Source organism: Bos indicus, chromosome 17, assembly GCF_029378745.1.
Source record: "Bos indicus isolate NIAB-ARS_2022 breed Sahiwal x Tharparkar chromosome 17, NIAB-ARS_B.indTharparkar_mat_pri_1.0, whole genome shotgun sequence".
Classification (NCBI taxonomy): domain Eukaryota; kingdom Metazoa; phylum Chordata; class Mammalia; order Artiodactyla; family Bovidae; genus Bos; species Bos indicus.
The window spans coordinates 37,140,417-37,168,165 of record NC_091776.1 but is presented as its reverse complement, the minus strand read 5'-3'; the positions used below and the strand labels follow the sequence as shown (position 1 = coordinate 37,168,165).

General features: G+C 34.1%; 1 protein-coding gene across 4 annotated transcripts in view; it reads right to left on the bottom strand.

Moving 5' to 3' along the window:
* Nucleotides 1-27,749, bottom strand: part of FSTL5 (follistatin like 5) — a 935,726-nt gene that overhangs the window by 103,923 nt on the left and 804,054 nt on the right. For 2 of the 4 annotated variants that reach the window (XM_070769157.1, XM_070769156.1), the window contains exons 11-12: nt 16,828-16,854; nt 5,990-6,108 (exon numbers count right to left, since the gene is read on the bottom strand). In XM_070769157.1, the coding sequence (XP_070625258.1) occupies nt 5,990-6,108; nt 16,828-16,854 (146 nt within the window). The remainder of the gene's footprint in view (nt 1-5,989; nt 6,109-16,827; nt 16,855-27,749) is intronic. The other 2 variants (XM_070769158.1, XM_070769159.1) reach the window with 1 other exon arrangement.

Genomic DNA, 27,749 nt, shown 5'->3' with positions numbered 1-27,749 from the left:
TAGAGCAAGCAAACAGCATCTTCTAAGAGATTTCATCAAAAATTCTATACTCTAAATATTTGTTTTAATCTAAATATTACTGGTCAATGAGTTATATTGGGGATTGCATTGCTCTTCTCTTAATATCAACAGTGACTTTGAAAAATATTATATCTATGTTTAATCTTTTTGTGTGTGTATGGGAGAAATGATTCCAAAATCCTCATTTGCTCTACTCACACTCAAGAGATTTATGTCCAAAAATCCAGAAGAACTAGATTTTTTTCTATATTAGCACTCTAACCTATCTTGGACTGAGCATCTGCACAGTATCTTTTGACTGTGATTCTGAATTAATAGATTCATGAGATCGATTGCATGTGTGTGTGCTAAGTCACTTTATTCATGTCCATACTCTTTGTGAGACATGAACCTGCCTGTCTCCTCTGTCCATGGGATTCTCCAGTAAAAAAACTGGAGTGAGTTGCATGCTCTCCTTCAGGGAATCTTCCTGACCCAGAAGTCGAACCTATATCTCTTATGTCACCTCCACTGGCAGGCAGATTCTTTACAGCTAGTGCCACCCGGGAAGCCCAGAGATTATGTTTACCCTGAAACAATTCAATGACCATTAATTTTATGAAACATTTTTCACAAACACGTTAAAAGAGGAATGGTGTTTGTGGGAATTGTAAAGTAAGGAGAAATAGAAGGTTGAGAAGAGAATAGATGTGTACAACTATAAACTCAGACAATGTATAAAGAATGAAGAGTCTAAGGCTATACCCAATGGAGTTTTCAATAAATGCACTTGATAAATGTTATTTGATTACCTGCCATGTGTAAGGCAGGTACTGAAGTACCTGTATTCCCAAGTACACTGGAAATAAAAATTTTAATCAAAGCCTTGACTAATGGAGATAGTGAGATGTGGTGGATTGTATTCTCTGTCAGCTAGGCTATGGCTAGGCTATGTTGCCCAGTTTTTAGGTCAACAACTAATCTGATAGAGAATGGATAAACAACAGAGTCTCACTGTATGACACAGGGAACTATATTCAGTATCCTGTGATAAACCATAATGGAAAAGAATACATATATATATATATATATATATATGTATAAGGGAGTCACTTTGCTGTACAACAGAAACTGATATAATATTATAGATCAACTATACCTGAATAAAATAATAAAAAGAACTAGTCTGGTGTCTCTGTGAAAGTGTTATGGATGTGATTAACATTTAATTGTTGGCTCTAATATAGACCTAAGATAGATCATTCCCCCTATGATGTGGGTGGACCTCATCCAATCAGTTGAAGGCCTTCAGATTTAAGATTGAGGTTTCCCACAGAAGAAGAAAGCCTACCATATGGCTTCCACAAAGAAATATACTTGAGTTTCTAGTCTGGCTACAGATGTCAGACTCAAGACTCCAATACTGACTTGTATCAACAGTCTGCTGACTCAGTCTATGGCTTTTGGAGTCCATGATGAATATCAACTCATATTTGAATTTCCTGCTGCCTGGTCGGCCCTATAAATTTGACACACATACCACTCCACCAACCATTACCAGAGCCAGTTCCTTAAAATTAGAATATGGAGGCAAAGTTAGTGATGGAGAGATATAAATCCAGATCTAATATTAACTCTACTGGTTCTGTTTTTTTTCTGGAGAAAAATATTCTTTTGGCCTCAGTTCAGTTCAGTTCAGTTGCTCAGTCATGTCCGATTCTTTGTGACCCCATGAATCGCAGCATGCCAGGCCTCCCTGTCCATTACCAATTCCTGGAGTTTACTCAAACTCATGTCCATCGAGTCGGTGATGCCATCCACTCATCTCTTCTACTGTCGTCCCCTTCTCCTCCTGCCCCCAATCCCTCCCAGCATCAGGGTCTTTTCCAATGAGTCAACTCTTCACATGAGGTGGCCAAAGTATTGGAGTTTCAGCTTTAGCATCATTCCTTCCAAAGAACACCTGGGACAGGTCTCCTTTAGGATGGACTGGTTGGATCTCCTTGCAGTCCAAGGGACTCTCAAGAGTCTTCTCCAACACCACAGTTCAAAAGCATCAATTCTTCAGCGCTCAGCTTTCTTCACAGTCCAACTCTCACATCCATACATGACCGCTGGAAAAACCATAGCCTTGACTAGATGGACCTTGTTTGCAAAGTGATGTCTCTGCTTTTGAATATGCTTTTTAGGTTGGTCATAACTTTCCTTCCAAGGAGTAAGCGTCTTTTAATTTCATGGCTGCAATCACCATCTGCAGTGATTTTGGAGCCCCCCAAAAATAAAGTCTGACACTGTTTCCCCATCATTTCCCATGAACTGATGGGACCAGATGCCATGATCTTAGTTTTCTGAATGTTGAGCTTTAAGCCAACTTTTTCACTCTCCACTTTCACTGTCATCAAGAGGCTTTTGAGTTCCTCTTCACTTTCTGCCATAAGGGTGGTGTCACCTGCATATCTTTGGTTATTGATATTTCTCCTGGCAATCTTGATTCCAGCTTGTGCTTCTTCCAGTCCAGCATTTCTCATGATGTACTTTGCATATAAGTTAAATAAGCAGGGTGACAATGTACAGCCTTGATGTACTCCTTTTCCTATTTGGAACCAGTCTATTGTTCCATGTCCAGTTCCTACTGTTGTTTCCTGATCTGCTTATAGGTTTCTCAAGAGGCAGGTCAGGTGGTCTGGTATTCCCATCTCTTTTGGCATAAGACCCAGAAATTTTCTCATGAAATTAGTTTATAGTTAGACATGTAAATCTAGTAGAAAGTGGCACCAGATAGCTTTCATCCTCTAAAATTAACATCTTCTTGTGTTTAAGCAGAAAACAAAATAGATTCACACAAGAAGCAATTATTTAGTTTAGTATTTATTCTCAGAGCATAACACCATCAATTTTTCTTTTTTCTACTTTTGTATGCTTGTGTATCATGAAAATGTCTCTGTATATATATTCCAATTATTTAAACTCTTATCACATTAAGGAATAACAAAATAAAGCAATGTCAAATAAAAGTTTATCTACTCTAGCCTTTATTTCACATATATTGATTATAATAATTTCATAAGAAATTTCTCTTTTTTTGGTATAAGCAAAAAACCCTATATTCTGTATTTGAAAATTATAAACAGGATATACTTTTAGCCAATTCTCCATTCTCCATATTATTCTTAGTGCTTTACCAAATATATTGGTTAGTTAAAATGTATTTGTATTTTAATTTCAATATTCAAATTTCAGGAATGTCATCTATTTAAACACACACTATTTGATAATTTCTCCTGAAAAATACAAATCTAATGTTTCCTACTCATTTTGCTTGCTTTTCCATTAGCATGTAGAAATTTTGTAAATGTTTGTTTTATATAAGGTAGGGACACTAACTTTCTGTCCTTATATCTTTTTGTTTCACAGTAGGCATTTCTAGAATTAATCCCATATGTACAATGACATATGTATCCCATATGTACAATGTAAGATTTACAGGGGCTATGATTTGAAAATTCTCAAGCCATTAATTAGTTTATATAATCAATTATCCCTGATTTGTCATTGGCAGTATATGCAGTGGATATGGATTCTCAGGCTGAAGGATGTGAGCTAAGGTTGTCATCACTGTCTGGTTTCTATCACCTCTTCAATTTTTATCTTTCTTATAGAAAAATATACATTGTGTGTGTGTGTGTGTGTGTGTGTTATTTATAGGTGCCTCAGAAGTTAAAGAATCTACCTGCAATGCAGGAGACCCGGGTTCAATCCCTGGGTTGGGAACATACCCTAGAGATGGAAATGGTAACAGAGGAGCCTGGTGGGCTACAGTCCATGGGTTGCAAAGAGTAGGACATGACCGAGCAACTAACATTTCACTTTCATTATTTCATGCACACACTTATATACATACAGAGAGAGAGATACAAAATTCTATATGCTTTCTACTTCAGGTATTTTAGAAGGAAGTCTAAATATCCAGAAAGGCTTAAAAAAGAGACATTCAGTTAAATAAACTTAACATCCCTATTGTCCAGATGTGTCACAAAATTATAAAAACAATTTTTCCTTGCTTTTTTCAGCTTTAGATTCCAAATAGTTAGCTACAACTGCTAATTCTATAGGAATCTGAGAGAAACACTCCTTTGTAAAATGATTTTGTTTGGATTTAAATTATCATTTGGATGCCAAGTTTCTGATATCTGTCTGTTAAATCAGACTTATCGTTCATACTGTTTTTTAAAATAGCTTTTATTGGAGTACAGTTGATTTATAATGTTATGTTTGTTTCTGCTGTATATACATATGTGTATATGTGTATATATACATATGTGTATATATATATATACAGACACACACATACATACACTCTGTTTTAGATTCTTTTCCCATATAGATCATTACAGAGAATAGAGTTCCCTGTGCTATACAGTAGGTTCTTCTTACATGTTTTTATAAAATTATAAATGTGCTATAAAATTGACTGAATTGTTTTCTCAAAAACAAATATTTAGTATTTTTATATGTGTTTATTTACATAAACGCACAACTTATTCAAAATGCATTTAGTCAGTATTGATTTGATGTGATTATAAAACTAAAGTGCATTTTCAATTTCAAATGTTTTCATACTTGTTAAACTATTGATTAACACAAATGGTGATGATTCTATTTATTAATTTAGCCTATAAATGAAATATTTTTAAATCAAAAAGTAGTTTTATTTGTTTTAAATATTCATACACATACTGGGTTAAATTATTTGCTTTCTTTAAAATAGGAAACATTAGGTCATTTTGTCCTATAGTGTCTGAAGAGGTGCTGGCCTAACATCTCATTGTCAAATAATTTTTCCTTTTCATCCTAGGATATGGCTTTAAGGTGCAAACCATTGTTTCCATAAATTAACATATGGCAACACTGGCTACTAGTAGATTGGAAACAGGAGTTGAAAGTAAAGTATCTAAACCAGGGCATTAATATATATTTTGCTCACATCTTGAGACCATGTGAACCTTAAAATAGGGGTTCAAGAGAAGGTTGCATTCTGAGGTGCACCAATATTTTATTTTTGGGTGACTGAACACATAGGTAATGCAGGTACCTTCAGTATTACATATTTTGGTGTACAAACATATATTTATGTGGAGATATATATATATATATCTCCATGGGACTTCAGTGGTAAAGAATCTGCCTACCAAGCAGGGGTTGCAGGTTTGATCCCTGGGTCAGAAAGATCCCCTAGAGAAGGAAATGGCAACCCACTCCAATATTCTTGTCTGGGAAATTCCATGGACAGAAGAGCCTGATGGGCTACAGTCCATGGGGTAGCAAAAGAGTTCGACTTGACTTAGCAACTAAGCAATAACAACAGAATATATAACCATAGTATAAACATAATTTCTTATTACCTTGTACAAAAGTATATTCCCTAATATGTAAAATCAATGCCCATTTAGTCAGATATTCTTTTATTTTCTGAATGTTGTGTCAAAATTTTACATAAAACATTTGTTTCTGTGAAAGGTAAGGTACAGATAGATATTAATAAATAAAGGAATTGATGTTTTTCCATCTAAATCTAAGTCATTCATTCCATTGTGAGCTCATGAAAAATAAGAAAAACTAAAGGGAATTCACATTTATAAAGCAGCTAATATACCCCTAATTTCATTGGATTATTTACAGTTTATTTTCTTTTACTGTGTAACCATTGCCCGTCAAAATGAAAGACATTGTAAATTAAAGAGGCAGCATGTTCATTTTTGGTATTCAACTTTAGTGCTTTAATTTTGATTACAAACAAGCAATTAAGAATACACAATATATTATTTTCCTCTTCAAATATAAAACCTGAATAGAATAACAAGTAATATCATAGCTTTAATATGGTCCTCCCCTAATGTCTCATATATGTATAGATTTCATTGTATTTCCAAAATACAATTCTACTTAAAATTGCTGCATAAAACTATAAAGGAATTTTTTAAACACTTGCCTGAAATCCAAGGAGCTTTTCACTCGGCTTAATGTGCCTCTGAAATTCACATTCTATGGGTTGTATCACTTTGATTCCATCTTCATAAAAAACATAGAACATGTTCCCAATTCCCAGACCTTAGAAATAAAAACACATTCAAAAGTTCAAAATAAAATTATCAGAAACCTTTACGAACAAAACTCAGTGTCTGTCATATTGCTGGTGGGAGATCAATTTGTGAAGTCATGTAATGTTAATAAAGCAAACCATGTGAGAGCTTTACCAAATGTCCAAGTAAATCTGTGATTTTATGCAGAAATTCCACTTCTTCTCCCTAATCTGTACATCAGTGCTTTTTTTGTAAGTCAACAAAAGTTTCAGATATTTTACACTAATTATAAATAGAAATTGTGAACCCTTGGATACACAGATTATTTCTGCTACCTTCCCACTTAATTTAGGTGTTCATTAAGATATAAAAGTTTGTTCTGAAGAATCATGTTTATCCAATGTCTTATTCGAGTTCCCTAGGGAAAATAAACTGTCATCCTTTGCAGGAATTTAGAAACAAATTCTTTTTGTTCTAGAAACAGAAAGACCAAGTCCTCTAGATTTTGGAGAATATGTATTGAATATTTTCCAAAAATAATATTTATAAATGTAATCCCACTAGAGGTCTTACATGTCAGTTTTCATAATGATAAATTTTGGGGGTTGTTTCTCCACTTTAAAACTTGAATTAATATAAAGTCTTGCAAAAATCTCATTTAAATCATACTATTAATTTTTTTCACACTGCAGGTTTGGGTTTGTGACATCTTAGAAATCCACCTCACTTACATTATAAACCCACTCCTTGTGGGGGCAGGATGCTACAGAACAGACACCTGAAATGCCCATGGGGATTAATGGAGGCCTGCACCTGGGGACTTGTCACCTCTGACTGCACACCTCTACTCTTGGTTTCCTCTGCTTCTGCCTTGTTCTGGACATGTTCCAACATGTCCAGACTAAGAGCACGTAGACCTTCCTTTCCTGATCCTCTCCTGATTACCTCATCCAGGTATACCAGTTTGCAAACCATATTTATTCAGTTTAATTCTACCACACATAATCCAGTGAGAGCATATGCCCTTTAATAGTTAAGCAATTATATTGAAATCTTGGTAGTTTGAAAATCCAAATTGCTTAAAATGTTTAACATCTGAAAACATTTTTAATTTTTATTTCGATTGACAATACTTACAAAGTCTATGAAATCAAGACTGAGGATCACAAGTATTTGATTTGCAAAACAATAAAATTATTTAACTTAAGCTGTATTTTCTTTTATTAAATATGTTTCTATCTAATTTAAAATGTCACCAGTTCTGCCTATTTGATCTGTGCCCATCTATTCCTATGATTAAGAGGAAAATGTATTCAATCAGAATTATAACTTTATTGGTATTTATACATAATGAGTCTGAGTGAACTCCGGGAGTTGGTGATGGACAGGGAGGCCTGGCGTGCTGCGATTCATGGGGTCACAAAGAGGCGGACACGACTGAGCGACTGAACTGAACTGAACTGATACATAATGAAATTATTTCTAACTAATAATGCATACCCATTTTAAGATTTTGATAAATCTTACTGTTTTAGAAATATTTTACCATTCTTATATTTTAATACATGTTATCTTTATCAGTTAATTGTGCATTTTAATTCCAGAATGCACAATGTTACAATGAGATGTTCCTGAACAGTAGCAGAAGTGGCAAGGACTAAATTTAAGTTGTTTTTCATGAAATAAAATTTAAGACTTCTCAGCTGTTATCCATAATTACAGCTCTGCATACAGAAACATCAATTCTATACCCAAAGGTATACAAAACTCAGTTTTTATGCAAAAAAAAATTTGTATCAATAAGCTTTTGTATAAACATGGATAGATGGTTGATGTTTGCTACCTCTTAGTGACTTGCAAATTAACATGACTCGGTGCTGAAACTTAGGAGCACAAGCAAGCTGTGATGTGGTGTCTGATTTTCACTTGTGTCAGTTACTTTGTTTGATGATGATTACAAAGCACATAACATTTTTTAAAGAACTTGACGCTACCCTCCTTCAGCTGCTGCACGATTCTGCTCCACGGTCAGCAATTTGAATGTGTTTGAATATTACAACTACTCCAAGTCCAGACTGTTTGCAAAGTTTCTTGAAGCATCTTCTGTCCTTTCTCCTATGGATGCTTTCAATATTTTATTTATATATATATATTATAAATATATATATATATATATATTTACTATATTCTGTGCATAGTGTAGTCAGTGAGATTTCACTGTACTTTTGCACAGATTAAATTTCTGGGAGTTGTTTTCCTCTGAAAACCTGGTTAATCCATCCAAATCACTTTCAACACTGAAAAGTGTGTTTTCTTACTTTTAAAAATATAAGTTACACATCAGCATTTTTACAGAGTATAAACTACTTTCCAAGTTACAAGTTATTGAGAAATACAGATAACTCTAAGCAAGGTGCATTTTACTGTTTTTGGTAGGAATATAACCCCTTAGTGCTTATGAAATAGTAGTGCCAACAAAATATCATGTACAAATATGTTAAAATGATAATATAAAAGAACTAGGTATCAGTCACTCTGCTAGGAAATAAAACTTTATCCTCGGAGCTGTTGATGAATTCCTCTCTTCTCCACCTAAACAAGGTTTATTTTGCCATGTATTTTCTTGCTAGACATATCTTATTCATCAATTATCCTTTAGATTTTAGCAGAAGAGTTTATAACCTGAGTATATGATGATGTATCATTCTAAATTTGCTACTATATTATTATAATTTATTTTGAATATGCTTCTGCTGCTGCTGCTGCTGCTAAGTCGCTTCAGTCGTGTCCGACTCTGTGCGACCCCATAGACGGCAGCCCACCAGGCTCCCCCATCCCAGGGATTCTCCAGGCAAGAACACTGGAGGGGGTTGCCATTTCCTTCTCCAATGCATGAAAGTGAAAAGGGAAAGTGAAGTTGCTCAGTCATGTCCGACTCTTCGTGACCCCATGGACTGCGGCCTAGCAGGCTCCGCCATCAATGGGATTTTCCAGGCAAGAGTTCTGGAGTAGGGTGCCATCACCTTCTCCGTCTAAATTTGCTAGTATAATATTATAATTTATTTTGAATATGCTGCTGCTACTGCTAAGTCGCTTCAGTCTTGTCCGACTCTGTGTGACCCCATAGACAGCAGCCCACCAGGCTCCCCCATCCTAGGGATTCTCCAGGCAAGAACACTGGAGTGGGTTGCCATTTCCTTCTCCAATGCATGAAAGTGAAAAGTGGAAGTCAAGTCACTCAGTCATGTCTGACTCTAGCGACCCCATGGACTGCAGCCTACCAGGCTCCTCTGTCCATGTGATTTTTCAGGCAAGAGTACTGGAGTGGGGTGCCATTACCTGCTCCTAATATGCTACGTACAGAATAATACAAATTACCTGATGCTGAGGATCTTGGTGATTGAAGACACATGTTGATTTTTACATTCTGCTATCTGCTAAGTCACTTCAGTTGTGTTCGACTCTGTGCGACCCCATAGACGGCAGCCCACCAGGCTCCCCCATCCCTGGGATTCTCCAGGCAAGAACACTGGAGTGGGTTGCCATTTCCTTCTCCAATGCATGAAAGTGAAAAGTGAAAGTGAAGTCGCTCAGTTGTGTCTAGGGGTATTCATTAGCTTTATTCGTATAAGAAGCAATAATGTACCCGTTAGGGGAAGCACACTGAAACCGCCCACCCTGGCCAGGCACCATAGTAACCATTTTCATGAGTTGTTTTACAACAGGAGGTCCTGCTAAGGAACACAGAACTAATAAGCCACCACCAATTGGAAGAGTTTGGAAAAGGTCAAAAGGAGACACCACATGTCTGACCACCTCCCAGAATCCTTCTCTCTGGCATCCATCTTGGCTGAACAAGGCGTGCACCACCAGGAAGGACTCTGGGTCAGAATGATTGGCCAAAGACAACCCGGAAATAATCCCATTACCATAAAACCCGAGACTGCGAGCCACGTGGCAGAGCTGTTCTCCTGGGTTCCCTTACCCTACTGCTCTCCACCCGGGTGCCCTTTCCCAATAAAATCTCTTGCTTTGTCAGCATATGTGTCTCCGCGGACAGTTCGTTTCTGAGTGTTAGACAAGAGCCCAGTTTGGGGCCCTGGAAAGGGTCCCCCTTCCTAAAACATACCTGTGTATGTTCAGTATAACTATGTCATATAACATATTTCCACGTTCTAACTGTTTAAAAGTTTTTTTGTTTTTTTTTCTTGGTATGAGAGACTGTTAACAGAGATAAATCCCATTCTCGATTCAGATAGCTCAGAGGTAAACCATAGCTATAGAACTTTCTGTTATATCGTGGGGAAGTTATTTACTATGTAACTTCTGTGTTGTAATTGTAAGAAGTAAGTAAGATGGAGAAAGGAAAACATGTAGCCGAGTGACTTGAACTCTTACGATGAGCTCAAGAAATGTTGAATTGTCCCTATTTTTATGATTGACATTATCTCTTTGAAACATCATTGGGGGGAAATGGTGAAATGGCATATAACCAAATGTACTTACTGTCCTCATGTTTTCCTCAAATCTATACTGTGAGATATACTACTAGTACATTTCAGCTTTTTATGAGGTTGAATTCTATGAATATATGAGCCTCCTGAAAGAATAACCTGATTTTCTAGTAGAGCAGTTGATCTTTGCAGGGGGGTCTGCAAATTCAAGCTATTTTCATAATAATGCCAAGATGTCATTTGCATTTTTCTCTTTCATTTTCTGTAGAGTGTAGCTCTTGACAGTTTACAGGACATGTGGTGCTATGATGATATCACAACAGTTCAATGCAGAAGCAGATATAGGAATTCTACGTTTTTATTCAGCCAGATTTTTTTTAAATGCAGTGTTCAATAGTGAGCCTTTTCAATTTTTAAATATCACTTTACAAATAATATGCTATTATGGCTACATATTTGAATTTCGCTTTAATTTCTAATATGGTAATTAAAGTGGACAGAAATAACCTACATAAACAAAAGCTCTTTGGGTTTTCAATAATTTTGAAAAGTGTAAAAGATTTCTGAGTCCCAAAAAGTCTGACCGTGAGTTTCAGTTACAATTTTTTCCTCATTGATGTATTGCAGTTTACTACAAAAGTTCTTGATGTAAGTAAAAGCTTTACAACTGTAGTCATTATAAAGTTTAGGAATATGTGCTGTTTTGTCTTTTTTCATCACTTGGTGAAGACAGACATAAGTACTTTGTCTTTTTCAGGTCGATAGTTAATCTAACAAGGTATAGTAGCTCAAAAAACTGATCTATAATTTGTTTTTTCCTTGTGAGATTTGTCTCTGCTTTGTTTTTCTTTCTATACAGAAAGGACATACACAAGAAGAGAAGTATTTCCCAGAGGATTTTTTGATCAATACTGTACTTTTAAATATATGAGAGGGACTGAGGAAAAAAATGGATGTAATTTACATCCTTGTATCAATCCTTTGAGGACTGCTACACAAGAATAATAGGGCAGTATGATAATATAGTTACATTATGTGTTACATATAACACTATATTCCATAAATTATAACAAAATAATGGTTATTTGTGATTATTGGATGAATATTTGTCAATAGTAAAACTATTTTGTGGTGTTTGCCTTCCTCTGGTGTAAATTGCCATTACTTTAGCATTTAATTTATGGTCAATAGCAAATTATAATCCTACAATGCAGTGAGTTGGTAACCAATCAAAGGTCATTTAGTAAATTTTGTGTTAAAGAAAGTCCTTCATAGATTGATATTATATTACTCTCTTCCTTTTCATCTAATTCTAAAGTTATTTTTAATAAAGAAGAAAACAGGCATAAATAGATGGTCTGCATCATATTTCTCACTTTGACTAACCCAGCAGGGATGAATTTTCAGTTTATGAATATTCCCATTTTTGGTACTCAGTCTTTGGAGCTAAAATCCTTTTCACACACATAGTAACACCAAACCATCACACCTCAGTGAGATATTTATGTTTTGTTCAATTGAAATAAGAGTAACTTCCTCTTTCAATCTTTTAGATTTTTGGACAGTAATTGTGTTAAACTTATTAGGCACTATTAATTCAGGAAGTAGACACTATCTGAACATTATATATTATTGGTCAGAATGATATTATCCAAAGCTAGTCTTAAGTCAGAATTCAATTCCCTGAACTTTCAAAGATATGCTGAAAAATTTGAATGCAAATCTGCATGATTGATTTCACATTCAATTATTAAGATAGCAAAGATTATATCATAATAGAGCATTTGTTTGCTATGTAGTTAATATTAGGAGAAATCATACATAATTATGTATATGTTCACGTGTTTGTGTATATACATATATTTGTTGTTGTTGTTCAGTCACTAAGTCGTGTCTGACTCTGAGACCTCATAGACTGTAGTATACCAGGTTTTTCTGTCCTCCACTATCTTTATAGCATTGAACTTTATTTTCACTGGGTTTTCCTAATAGTTCAGTTGGTAAAGAATCCACCTGCAATGCAGGAGACCCCAGTTCACTTCCTGAGTTGGGAAGATCCCCTGGAGAAGGGAATGGCTACTGACTCCAGTATTCTGATCTGGAGAAGTCCATGGACTGTATGGTTCTTGGAGTTGCAAAGAGTCAGACACAACAGAGCGACTTTCACTAATTTTCACCATCAGACATGTCCACAGCTGAGCATCATTGCTGCTTTGGCCTAGCTGCTCATTCTTTCTGGAGCTATTAGTAATTGCCTTCTGCTCTTCCCCAGCAGCATGTGGGACACCTTCCAACCTGGGAGATCATCTTCTGGCATCATCTTTTTGCCTTTATATGCTGTTCATAGGGTTCTCCAGGCAAGAATCCTGGAGTGGATTGCCATTCGTTCTCCAGTGAACCACATTGTGTCAGAAGTTTTCACTATGACCCATCCATCTTGGGTGGCCCTGTATGGCATGGCTCATAGCTTCTTTGAGTTACACAAGCTCCTTCTCCATGACAAGGCTGTGCTCTATGAAGGAGTTATACAAATATGCATACACATATATGTGGATGTGTATATGCACATATATCTGCAAATGGTTATCTTGTCAGATTCCTTTTTTGATCTGAAAACAGTTTTATGAGATAAAATGCTAAAACATTGACATTTGTTTTTAACAGAGAAGATATGGAACTTGCAAATGAAAATATTAACAGCTTGATCACTCTGGCATTGGCATCATGAACAGACAGTAGAAAATGTTGTCTCTCCCTCATCCAATGATATGATACTCTAAGTCTCCTGAATTTAAAAGACTTACCTTCTGAAAGCTCTCTTTTTTCATTTTAAATATTTCACCAATATTGTTGTGAGACAGTAATTTGGTCCTGAGAACCTTACCAATATTTTGCTATAAAAATAATTATACAGTAGCTCATTAAGTTCGTGTGAACTCTTCTGTATTTCCCATGCTCCCCTGCAGCATAGTAGTCTGGACAATGAAATGTGACAAATCTGAGGTTGAAGGAGTTAAGAGAGGGCCTGATGCCTATTATTCTTTTTTTTCCCACTTTGGTGACATTATAGGTCACAAAGCTAGTCAGATAATAATGTAACACATAAACTTTTTTGCATGATTTCACTGTGATTTTCTAATTGTACTTTGTGCTGGTTGGTGTTAATTGCCCAACTAATATAGTAATTTATTTGAATAATTCCTATAACATATATATGTATGAAGAGATTCATAAATATTTACAAAGATAATTTTAAAATAATATATATACATTTGCTTTCAGATCACTAGATGTCACATCAAGCCAGTATTTTCCAAAGTAATTTCAGTTCCATATTGATCCTATAGATATTCAGCAAAATGATCTTATTTACAATAAATTTAAAAAATGCTATATTATATAACAAACCATCTGACATCTCTCCTTAGAGTTTGAAATTAGTATATCTAAAAGTTCAACCTAATCCTACAGTGAATAAAATGGTTTAAATTCCTTTAATTCAGTGCTTATAAAAACCCTTATTATCATTACACCATAAAGCATGTACCAAACTGTTGTCTACTTAAACAAATATTAGGAAATACATTATTAGATTATAAGACCATAAAAATATTGCAAAAGAGACCCAATCATGCTGAATATTTTAATGTATACTTTGAGATCATTTATGCAGTGAAATTAGTTGACAATGAGTTAATCTTCTATTTCACAAGATTAAAAATTTCATTAGAGCAGATACTAGATCTTATCTTTACAAATGCTTTCAAAGTGCCCTACATTTAGTTGTCTCTTTAAAATATTTGTAAATAAATGAGTGATGTATTTTCTCCCTTTTAAAATGTTTTTCTACATTCCCACCAAAAAAAAAAGTTTGCCTTTAAGTCATATGACATTATAGAGGAATTATCATTTTGAAATCTCTTTCACTTATTATTTATCCTAAAATGCTTGGAATTCTTCAATGTTCTCTCTGAAAGCATTTTTTCATGGTAATAGTGAAAATATGAGTATACAATCAGAAAGCACTGCTAGAGTGAAAATAAAAATGGATCTCAGAAATGTGTATTTTTTGTTAGTTATTATTCTGTCCTTAAAAAATACAGGTAGAAATTTACTTTGGATGCTTCTTTTGTTATTTTAATTATTTATATGAAATAGTTGTACACGTTTGTGGTTTAATGATTCCTCAATTTGGTCTATTATGCCTGGCAACCATTATTATTATTACATGTAATCATTTTCAACTGTAATGCCTTACTGATAACTGTGGCATTATAAATATAATTTACAGATTCCTGGAATCTGAGTCAAACTATTATTTTCTCAAATATATTATTTTAAATTTTATTTCAGAAAACAGTAAAGTATTCTGATGATAACAGGACATAGAAAAAAGGATTTAAAAAATTTCCTAAAATATTTCTTGTATATGCTTTAAAATTATATACAAAATATATTAAATAGCTATGATTTCTCAAGCACATATTCTGGGTCAAACATCATAAAGAGTAAGCATATCACTGACTGATGGAGAGTACTTATTGAAAGCATATAGTTTCAAAGATTAACAGAAGAAAAACTTAAAAAGATAAGAATGTTTTCATATAATGAATCTCAGGATGATTTTAATTAATCTGGAGGTCTCCTGTATTTTTAAAGGACACCTGAATAATATTATACTATTATTACATACTAATGATTATTATAAAGTACTAATGTTAATGACATCAATTCAAGTTATAAAAAAGAGTTGTTTTAGCTATTTTAAAGAGATTTATATATCACAAATTTGCAAGGAGGGTGCCAAACTATATTTCAAGCATTGTTTTAAAATATTCTGGCTCAGAGAGGTAAAATGACTCATTCTAATTTCCACAGCATTAGTGATCAAGCTAAACCTGTGGTACATGATCTCTGAATATTTGGGTTTTATTCCTTCCCTTTATAATGATTAAATAAAATCCATTTTTATAATACCCAGAGAAATATTTGTCTGGTCTCAAGAAATAAGAGAGTCTAAAGAAGCATCTAACATATATGTTAATCATGTCATAATAATATCCGTTTCAGTAATGATTGAATTTGTACATTCAAATGTGAAATATCCAAGTGGAATAAAATGAGAAGGTAAAATTACTCCAATAGCTCTTTAGTAAACTGGAGTTTAGGGCCTTTACAGAAGATTTGAGGAGAAAGAAATACCAAGGGAGAAAAAAAAATGTGTTATGCTCATCTTTGAGAATAAAATTGAGACGGCTAAATTTCAGAATTTATTAACCCTTCTGAGGCATGGTCCTCCAGGTGGCTGTGACTCCAATTCATATAAGAGTCTACAATAGGAAACAAAGAAGTTTTTCTACAATGGTTTGTGTAGGCAATTACTTTGATAATTGCCTTCCAAGAGTGTAATGGTGACTTATCCACACTTTTCTCCTAAGAATTTAAGTAATGCACTCGGGATATTTAAATTCTGGGTAAACACTGCCACTTGGCTTTTGTGGCTAATTAAGAAAAACTAGCACAATTGAGTGCAAACTATAATTTAAAAAGTTGATAAAACAACCTTGTTGAGAACTAACAACTATCCTTACTTCTGAGATGACGAATTTGTGAAATAAAGAGACTCTAGTTTACATACTGGTACAGACTGGATTTGAATCCAGTTACTTAAGTTTATATCCCATTTTTTCCCCCCTTTTTTTAAAGATTATTTTTGATGCAGATTTTTTCAAATCTTTATTGAGTTTTTTGTTTTTTTTTTAACCAATATTGCTTCTTTGTGTTTTTGTCTTGGGTTTCTGATCACAGGGTTTGTGGGATCACATGCCCCTACCCAGAGATTGAACCTACAACCCCTGCATTGGAAGGTTAATTCTTAACTACTAGACTGTCAAGGAAGTTGCAATAACCTGTTTTCTTCATTTATTATATTCCATTCATAAGGTAATAGTTTTCTAATTTTTTCTTTTCTAATCTAAATCAGGGCTTAATATATAAATTATGTTTAACTAAGTTTGCTTTCATTTATTTGACTAATTTTAATTCTATACTCTTAAAAAGCATTTCCATATATTGTAACATAACCTCCTGATTATATATCAATAATAAATCAAGCTGATGAGGATCTATAAATATTTTAAATGGTAGCCATTTAGAGAATAATACTGGTTTACACTCAAATAAAATTTTAATGAAAATAGAAATGAATAAGGCAATTATTAGAACTGATAGTAAAAAATATATCAAGTAAGCAAAATAATCACAATAATATAAAAAATAATGGAACTTAGTACCTTCTTCTCTCCATAATATGTTAGCTACTGCAGCATGTTTGAAAGAAAAAGGAGAAAAAGAAAAGTGAGTAAAGTGAGAATCAATTACATAGTAATAAAAATAACTATCAAAGAGGTCACAATCTCTAAGATAGAACATGCATTTAAGAATAGTGAAGGTGAATTCAACAATCTACTCTAACAAAACATTAAAATGCTGGGAGTATGATAATGTTTGGCTCATGTCTTGATAGCCAATCCTTCTTTACAGTAGAGATTATGTTAATAAACAACAAAAAATTATGCATCACTGAAAACATTGGGATATTTAAGCTAATTTTGTTAAAATATATCTTTAAAACATGCATAGTAGTTAAAACTATTCATTTATTTGAGGTAATACTTAAAAGTTAATAATTGAAGCAGTTATAATTTTAAAATTCTTAATAATCATAAGTAGTACTTCAACATGGTATGCAATGAATGACAAAATGAAAAATGAAATCACAGAAAACTAACCAAACTGATCACATGGACCACAACCTTGTCTAATGCAATGAAACTATGAGCCATGCCATGTGGGGCCACCTAAGATGGATGGGTCATGGTGGAGAATTCTGACAAAACATGGTCCACTGGAGAAGGGAATGGCAAACCACTTCAGTATTCTTGCCTTGAGAACCCCATGAACAGTATGAAAAGGGAAAAAGATAGGACACTGAAAGATCAGCTCCCCAGGTCTGTAGGTGCCCAATATGCTACTGGAGAATAGTGGAGAAATAACTCCAGAAAGAATGAAGAGATGGAGCCAAAGTAAAAACAGCACCCAGTTGTGGATGTAACTGTTGATGGAAGTAAAGTCTGATGCTATAAAAAGCAATATTGCATAGGAACCTGGAATGTTAGGTCCATGAGTCAAGCAAAATAGAAATGGTCAAACAGGAGATGGCCGAGAGTGAACATCATTAGGAATCAGTGAACTAAAAAGGACTGGAATGGGTGACTCTAACTCAGATGCCCATGTTATCTACTACTGTAGGTAAGAATCCCTTAGATGAAATGGAGTAGCCATCATAGTCAACGAAGAGTCCGAAATGCAGTACTTGGATGCGGTCTCAAAAAACGACAGAATGGTCTCTGTTCATTTCCAAGGCAAACCATTCAATATCACAGAAATCCAAGTCTATGCCCTGACCAGTAATGCTGAAGACGTTGAAGTTAAATGGTTCCCTGAAGACCTACAAACTTCAAGAACTAACACCCAAAAAAGATGTCCTTTTCATTATAGGAGAATGGAATGCAAAAGTAGGATGCCTAGAGATACCTGGAGTGACCGGCAAATTTGGCCTTGGAGTACAAAACAAACCAGGTCAAAGGCTAACAGTTTTTCCAAGAGAATGCACTGATCATAGCAAACACCCTCGTCCAACAACACAGGAGACAGCTCTACACATGGACACCACCAGATGGTCAATACTGAAATCAGATTGATTATATTCTTTGTAGCCAAAGATGGAGAAGATCTACACAGTCAGCAAAAACAAGACCAGGAACTGACTGTGGCTTAGATCATGAACTCTTTATTGGCAAATTCAGACTTATATTGAAAGTAGGGAAAACCACTAGGTCATTCAGATATGACCTAAGTCAAATCCCCTATGATTATACAGTGGAAGTGACAAAAAGATTCAAGGGATTACATCTGATAGACAGAGTGACTGAAGAATTATGGAAGGAGGTTCACGACAGTTTACAGGAGGCAGTGATCAAGACAATCTTGACCCAGAGGGATGGTGTGAGGAGGGATGTGGGAGGGGGGTTCAGGATGGGAAACATGTGTACACCTGTGGCTGGCGCATATTGATGTATGGCAAAACCAATACAATATTGTAAAGTAAAAATAAATAAATAAATGTAAAAAAAAAAATCTCCAAGAAAAAGAAATGCAAAAAGGCTAAATGGTCGTCTGAGGAGGCCTTACAAACAGCTGAGGAAAGAAGAGAAGTGAAAGGCAAAGGAGAAAAGTAAAGATATATCCATTTGAATGCAGAGTTCCAAAGAATAGCAAGGAGAGATAAGAAAGCCTTCCTCACTGATCAATGCAAAGAAATAGAGTAAAACAATAGAATGGGAAAGACTAGAGATCTCTTCAAGAAAATTATAGATACCAAGGGAACATTTCATGCAAAGATGGGCACAATAAAGAACAGAATTGGTATGTTCCTAAAAGAAGCAGGAGACATTAAGGTGAGGTGGTAAGAATACACAGAAGAACTATACAAAAAGAACTTCATGACCCAGATAACCACTATGGTGTGATCATTCATGTAGAGCCAGACATCCTGGAATGTGAAGTCAAGTGTTTCTTAGGAAGGATCACTATGAACAAAGCTAGTGGAGGTGATGGAATTCCAGTTGAGCTATTTCGAATCCTAAAAGACGGTGCAGTGAAAGTGCTGTACTCAATATGCCAGCAAATTTGCAAAATTGAGCAGTGGCCACAGGACTGGAAAGGGTCAGTTTTTATTCCAATCCCAAAAAAGGCAACACCAAAGAATGTTCAAAATACCACACAATTGCACTCACATGCTAACAAAGTAATGCTCAAAATTCTCCAAGCCAGGCTTCAACAGTATGCGAACCATGAACAAATGTTCAAGCTGGTTTTAGAAAAGGGAGAGGAACCAGAGATCAAATTGCCAACATCTGTTGGATCATCAAAAAAGCATGAGAGTTGCAGAAAAATATCTATTTCTGCTTTATTGATTATGCCAAAGACTTTCACTCTGTGGATCACAACAAACTGTGAAAAATTCTTCAAGAGATGGGAATACCAGACCATCTGATCTGCCTACTGAGAAATATATCAGCAGATCAAGAAGCAATAGTTAGAACTGGACATGAAACAGCAGACTGGTTCCAAATAGGGAAAGGAGTATGTCAAGGCTGTATATTGTCACCCTGTTTATTTATCTTGTATGTAAAATGCATCATGCAAAATGTTGGGCTGGATGAAGCACAAGCTGGAATCAAGATTTCTGGGAGAAATAGCAATAACTTCTGATATGCAGAAGACACCACCCTTATGTCATAAAGAGAAGAAGAACTAAAGAGCTCTTGATGAAAGTGAAAGAGAAGAGTGAAAAAGATGTCTTAAAACTCAACATTCAGAAAACTAAATCATGGCATTCAGTCCCATCATGTCATGGCAAATAGATGGTGAAACAATAGATGGAAATTGTGAGAGACTTTATTTTGGGGGGCACAATAAATGTTCCTTTACTTTATTTTTCTCCAAAATCACTGCAGATGGTAACTTCAGCCAGGAAATTAAAAGATGCTTGCTCCTTAGAAGAAAAGCTATGACCAACCTAGACAGCATATTAAAAAGCAGAGACATTACTTTGCCAATGAAGGTCTGTCTAGTCAAAGCTATGATTTTTCCAGTAGTTATGTAGAGATGTGAGTGTTGAACCTTAAAGAAAGCTGAGCACCAAAGAATTGATGCTTTTGAACTGTGTGTTGGAGCAGACTCTTGAGAGTCCCTTGAACAGCAAGAAGATCCAACCAGTCCATTCTAAAGGAAATCAGTCCTGAAATTTCATTGGAAGAACTGATGCCGAAACTCCAATACTTTGGCCACCTGATGAGAAGAACTGACTCATTGGAAAATACCTTGATGCTGGGAAAGACTGAAGGCAGGAGGAGAAGGGAATGACAGGGGGTGAGATGGTTGGATGGCATCCCCAGCTCTATGGACATGTGTTTGTGCAAGCTCCAAGAGTTAGACATGGACAGGAAAACCTGTCGTTCTTCAGTCCATGGGGTCACAAAGAGTCGGACAGGACTGAGTGATGAACTTAACTGAAAATGCAATAAACCTAAATATATCTTGTTAATTTCAATGCATAATGTTAAGTCACCTCAGTCGTGTCCAACTCTATGCGACCCCATAGATGGCAGCCCACCAGGCTCCCCCATCCCTGGGATTCTCCAGGCAAGAACACTGGAGTGGCTTGCCATTTCCTTCTCCAATCAATGCATAATAAACAGTTCTTATTAAATTATTCCTGTACAATAGGCCTATTAACTATTGTGTAGGAACTAACTAAATAAATGTAAAGTTAAAATATTAAGGCAGGTATGAAAGTAAATATCAACTAAAAATATTCTCAGCAAAATGCCTGCCTCTCTTACTAATTCAAATTTATTCAATTGTATATAATTTCATTTTTTGAAATATACTTGATTTAGATTTATAAAAGTTTTGGGCATACATATACACTTTTAAAGCAAAACAATATTAGTGAAAAGGAAATGAAACTAAAGGCAAAGCTCATACACATCTGATTACTCTGTGCACATTTTAATGATATTAAACATAATTGCTCTTGGAAAAACTAAACCCTGACCGTCAGTGTCATAGAGCGAAAACTGGATTCCAGTCCTCCTTGCTGGAGGCTTGAGGACCATGTCATGTATGTTTTAGTACCTATTATATTTTTTAAATTAATTTTCATAGAGTAAGCATTTTTTTGAGATTCTCTCCTGTAAACAAAGGTAAGTAGACTTATGTTTCCTCATATCTTCATCCAAGGGGTATGAAGTGTGCATATCATGCGCCAGGCACTGTATTCAGTACTACATTACACAGGAAAGGATTGACCTAGTTTCTGTGCTAATAGTGTTTATATGGTAGCTGTTGAGTCGCTAAGGTGAGGGTGAAGAAAAAGAAAAAACAAGATTCAAATTATATAATTTCACAATTAAAATTTTAATGTGTTATGAAAGAAAGGAACATAGTACCCTGAATGCTTTTAATGAGTGGGTTACACATGATCAGTGAATCTGGGGAAAATATCTCTCCCTAATGATGATGCCGAAGAGGAAATTTAAAACATGAAAAAGAGTGCACACAGGGAGGGTTGGAGGAATCTGACTTTCAGACATAGGAAAAGCATGCATAAGCCCTGGTGGTATGGTAAAACACTGCTATGTTAAAGGTCTAAGGGCAGACATTTTCGAGATAGGCAATAACATGTGAGAAAGTACAAAAAATACATGACTTGTAATATTAACACCAGATAAAATAAAATTCAAAGCACTATGTAATGAGTTTAAAATTATATAAATTTAGAGCACAGTATTAAAATATGAGACAAACTATTAGTATTAGATACAACATTCATAAAGCTACACTCATATTCTGCTTTGACTCAGTCATCTTCAGCATTTGATAAATGAAGAGGAAAAACACAAAGTTACAATGACACGATTATTATTGCTGAATTAGTATTTTTATAATAATACTATTATAAAAATACTAATTATATATTATATATATACTATATATAATATACTATTATATTTTATAACAATAATATCACAGAATGTTCTGTGATAAAAACAGGAAGTGTTTTCTTTTCAAGTTTTCTTGAGAGATATTCAAGAGCAGTCCCAAAGTAAGTTGAAAATGGAAAGACTTGCTGTATTCTGGAGGTAGATTCCAATAACCATAAATTGCTTAGATATCTTCAGAAAGCAATAAAGCAAATATAAAAATGTGTTACAAATATTTAAAACTATTAATACAAAATCATTTAACAAATGAAATATTTTAAAAATCAAATATAATTATAACTCTTATTAAGCAACAAAAATGCAAAAATAAAATTCAACATGTGAACCCAAAGAGTTTTGGTGAAAAGATAGTGCATATAATTAATTAATGCACTGCTGAACAAAATAAATGAAAGAGAAAGAGAGAAAAAAAAAAAATCCAAGAAGGAGAAGGCAGGAGAGAGGGAAGAAAGAAGAAATGATTGTAGTTATGTTAATTTTAAATGAATGTAGATTTTTTTTCTGGTAGGAAATTCAATAAGCTCTATTGAATTTATTTATAAGTTTTTATAGTTTTATATTTTATAAACATATTTTATAAATTCCAAGGAGCTATAAATATCCAAATGGAACACAAAAAATAAATCTGAATAAAAATAATCATGGTGCTAATTAAACCATTTTCAAAAATAATTTCTTCTCAAGATTATCTTAGGGTATAAGGTTTCTATAAAGTGTATTTATTAACTCCCAAGTTTATATAATTCCTGTTATATTCAACATTTCTAGAATGCAGATCAAGATGGAAACATGCCTATTCATTTTGTTTTTGTTTTTGTTTTAATTTAATTTTATTTTTAAAATTTACAAAATTGTATTAGTTTTGCCAAATATCAAAATGAATCCGCCACAGGTATACATGTGTTCCCCATCCTGAACCCTCCTCCCTCCTCCCTCCCCATACCATCCCTCTGGGTCGTCCCAGTGCACTAGCCTCAAGCATCCAGTATCGTGCATCGAACCTGGACTGGCAACTCGTTTCATACATGATATTATACATGTTTCAATGTCATTCTCCCAAATCTTCCCACCCTCTCCCTCTCCCACAGAGTCCATAAGACTGTTCTATACATCAGTGTGGAGTTTAGAAAGATGGTAACAATAACCCTATTCATTTTGTAAAGTCAGAAGAAGAGATGCCAATTAATTGATAATGATAGCAAAGTGAAATGAATTACAAGACACTTTAACTAACAGAAATTACAAATAAAATGCAAGTGAAATTCACCAGGATATTAAAATTTTGATCATAGACAGGAATCCTCTTGGAATGAAAGGATTTGGTAGAAATTTAATTAAGAAATCAATTCACTTGATATATTAGAACATAAAATGAGAATGATAAATACAGCTTAAATCTGAAAACAGAATCTCACAAAATGCATCACATATTATTAAGTGCAATATACTCTTAGTGACCTAGCAACCCATAAGCAGAGGCACATTCTAATATTAGAATTAACATTAATATTAACACACACGTTAATATAAATGTGTGTTAAATTTCTAACATTAACAAAACAAGGATAATAAATTAATAATCGAATAAGGGATTGTGATTGGTACTAGAAATTAAATTTGATGAACTTAACAATTTATTAAATCCAGAAACAAATATAAGTACTGTAAAATTGTAAATAACATGATCTAAATTTGAAGATAAAAAATCACAAAGATTAAATTAAAATTACACATAAAAATAACCAGAGAGTTCAGTTAGGTGATAAGACACAAGATAAATACTCCAAATTTCACTTTCTTATGTAAGAATTAGAAGACCCAATAAAAGATTTTATTTATAATACCCCAAAGTATAGTATATTAATAATTTACTAAAATCAAAGTGTATAGCATATCAACTATAACATTCATTAAAATTATGCTAGATAGGACCCTATAGTATTCCTAGATCAAGAAGATAAATAATAGAAAAATAAAATTTATTCTGAAATTACTTAATTTAAAAATGTCATTTATTGTTATTGTCTGTTTAGAACATGACCTATTGATTGTACAAAGTTAGACTGGGAATGTTTAGAGACACTGACATGTGTTACCAAAGTTGACTTCTTAAAGGTTGCTGTCATTACTACCAGTTGTCCATGAAAGTTCATCCCATCATACTCAGGGTGAACTGTTTCTGCATATGTGTATATGTATACACATATATATGCAAGCTTACCAAATGTGAATAAATATTATCTCACAAATATACTAGGTTTGCTTTTAAATTATATTGACTGTTAGCAAATATATAAATAAAACTTTCTTCTATTTATGTCCTTATCCATTATTTCTATTGGAATGTCATTTCATAATAATTTTTACACTTTTGACAGCTACTTATATATTGGAATGCCTTTATTTTGTCACATCAATTTATCCTTCATACAATATAAACAGCTATCTGTAATAAACAGAGGCTTGACGATGCCACTCATTTGCTTAGAAACATAATGTACTTGTATGTGTGTGTGTGTTTGTGTAAGCTCAAAATCCTTAGCATAGCACACATGGACTTCCACGATATGCCTATGTCATCCTAAAGTCACATCACAAACATGAAGTCATTTTGAATCTCTTCATTGTTATACATGTTATACCTGCAGGAATACCCTCAACAAAATTCTTCACCTAATTTACACGTGGTTGGCCTTGAAGTTCCAGCTTAGCTTTTTTATCTATAGGTAGCCTGCCTGGAACCAAAAGTTGAGTTAAATAACACTTTTTATCTACATTTGGAATCCTGTGAAACATCTGTGGCATTCTGTAATTTACCATACATAATCTCTCAAAATCCTTTCTTTATAATTAGATAATGAAAACTTCAAATCTATAGACCTCCATTATTCATGACTTAACTGAAATGTAAAATTCTTTTTGAAGATAATGTATATCTTATAATGAAAATACGGTTCAATGGAACAGATGCCTAGACACTAGGAGCTTTTATTAAGACCCTTTTAATAAATTGCATTATTATGTAAATTAGGAACTTTCAGTTATGTTCAAATGATGGATGTCATGTTGTATGTGCCATCTCTATGAGAAAATGCATGTGGAGGGTGAATATTACATAAACAACAGCAATATTGTCATCAAGTATGGAGCAGCATGCTATAGTACTGAACAAATATTTTCCTTGGCTACTTATGTGTAAATTGCTTGGCCTTTCAACTAAGTAAGTTTTTTATTAGCCTTCTCTTTTGAAAGTGTAAGGTTTTCATTAGTGCAAAACACTTTTTGATAAGCTACTTTTATGTGAGGGTAACATTTTAGCTAGCTGTCTTATTGACTGTTTCTCCATTTGGACTTAAAAAATTGACTTAACTTCAGAAGGCAAATGAAAAGGGCAAAGTCAAAAGAAAATATAGATAAAAATTTAATGTATCTGAAAAAATGTGTGGTTAGTCAAAATGTCTTGGAATGTACATATGGTGAAGAAAATGAGACATTTAAAATATACTATTTTAGGGGTAGAAAGCTATATAAAATATGCCAAATACACTGCCTTCCATATGCCAATTTCAAAGCCAATTTTAAGTGAAACTGTCACTCTTTTAGCACTGACTGAAGACAATAATCCAAGGACTACAGATTTCCAATCTAGTGTCCAGCATTAGTTGATTAGGCAATAGTGCCAAGATTACATTAAGGCGTACAATCCAGAAACTCGCTGTGACTCTGTGGTTTTAATCTCAATGAACTGATGAGGATAATAATATTATTTTAGGGGAGGGTAATTTGAATCAGAAATTGTGCTTCTGATTCAAGAAACTGCGAACACAAGAAACACTAGAAAATCAAGAGCACAGAGAACCAAAATTGTAAGAATACATAGCAAAAGGTACCATGACACAGAATTAGGGCTGTGATAATTTGTGATAATGAGATCAGGATTCAAGAAAATAAGAAAAGGAGGAAGACTTATGCAACCCATGGGAGAAGCAAGAGTCAATCATTGTCTGATTACGTAAAGTTGGTTTCTGGGTTCTGAAAGGAGACACATCTCTGACTGCTTAATGTTGCCAGTTTAATGCTCATATATATTTTTAAAAATCCTTGAACTTAAACAGACAGAGAGAGTATACTCTTGACAACCAAGGAATTGGATTGAAACCAAGACAATGTCAGAATTATTGCCATGTTGAGGAAAAATTGTCATTATATGAAGGTAATGTCACACTATATACAGAAAACCCTAAGACTCCACACAAAAACCACAAGAACTGATAAATGAATTCAGCAACACAGTAGGATATAAGATTAACAGAAATATGCTTCATTTATTTAAACCAACAATGAAATATCAGAAAGAGAATGCTAACAAACAACCCCTATTAAAATTGCATCAAAAATAAAATATTTAGGAATAAACCTTGCCAAGGAGGTAAAAGACTTAAATTATAAGAACTACAAAACACTAATAATGCTAACTGAAGATGAGTCAAAGAAATGGAATGATATCCTATGCTCTTGGATTGAAAGCCTTAATATTGCTAAAATGCCCAAACTACTCAGAGAAATTTATAGATAATACAATAACTATCAAAATACCCGTGACATTTTCCACAGTATTAGAACAAATAATCTTAAAATTTATATAGAACCACAAAAGGCTCAGAATTGCCAAAGAGATCTTGATGAATAAAACAAAGCAGGAGGCATAAGCAACTGAGACTTCAGACAATACTACAGAGCTATAGTAATTAAAACAGCATGGTATTGGCACAAAAACAGACATATGTATCAATGGAACAGAATAGAGAGCCTGAGTAAACCTACATGCCTATGGACAATTAATCTTTGTCAAAGTAGGAGGAAAAGCAGTCTCTTCACCAAGTGTTTTTGGGAAAGTTTGATAGCTTCATGTAAATCAATGAAGTTAGAACACACTCTCGTACCATACCAAAAAAATGAACTCAAAGTGACTTAAAGACTTAAATATGAGACAAGACAGCATAAAACTCCTAGAAGAGAACACAGGCAAAACTTTCTGACATGAATTGCATCAATGTTTCCTTAGGTCAGCCACCCAAGGCAATAGAAATAAAAGCAAAAATAAACAAATGGGACATAATTAAGCTTAAAACCATTTGCACAGCAGTGGAAAACATAAACAAAAAAAGGACAACATCCAGGCTGAGAGAAAATATTTGCAAATGATGTGACCAAACAAGGGCTTAATTTTCAAAATATACAAACGGCTCCCACAATTCAATAACAACAACAACAACAACAATAAAAAACAAACAACCCAATCAAAAAATTGGCAGAAGACCTAAATCGACATTTCACCAGAGAGGAAATACCCATGGCCAATAGGCACATGAAAAGATGCTCATATAGCTAATTATTAGAGAAATGCAAATCAAAACTACAACAAGGTATCACCTTACATGAGTCAGAATGGTCATATCATTACAAAGTCTGCAAATAATGAATGCTGCAGAGGTTGTGGAAAATCCCACACTGTTGATGGTTTTGTAAACTGGTACAACCACTATGGAAAACATATGAAGATTCCTCATAAACTAAAAATA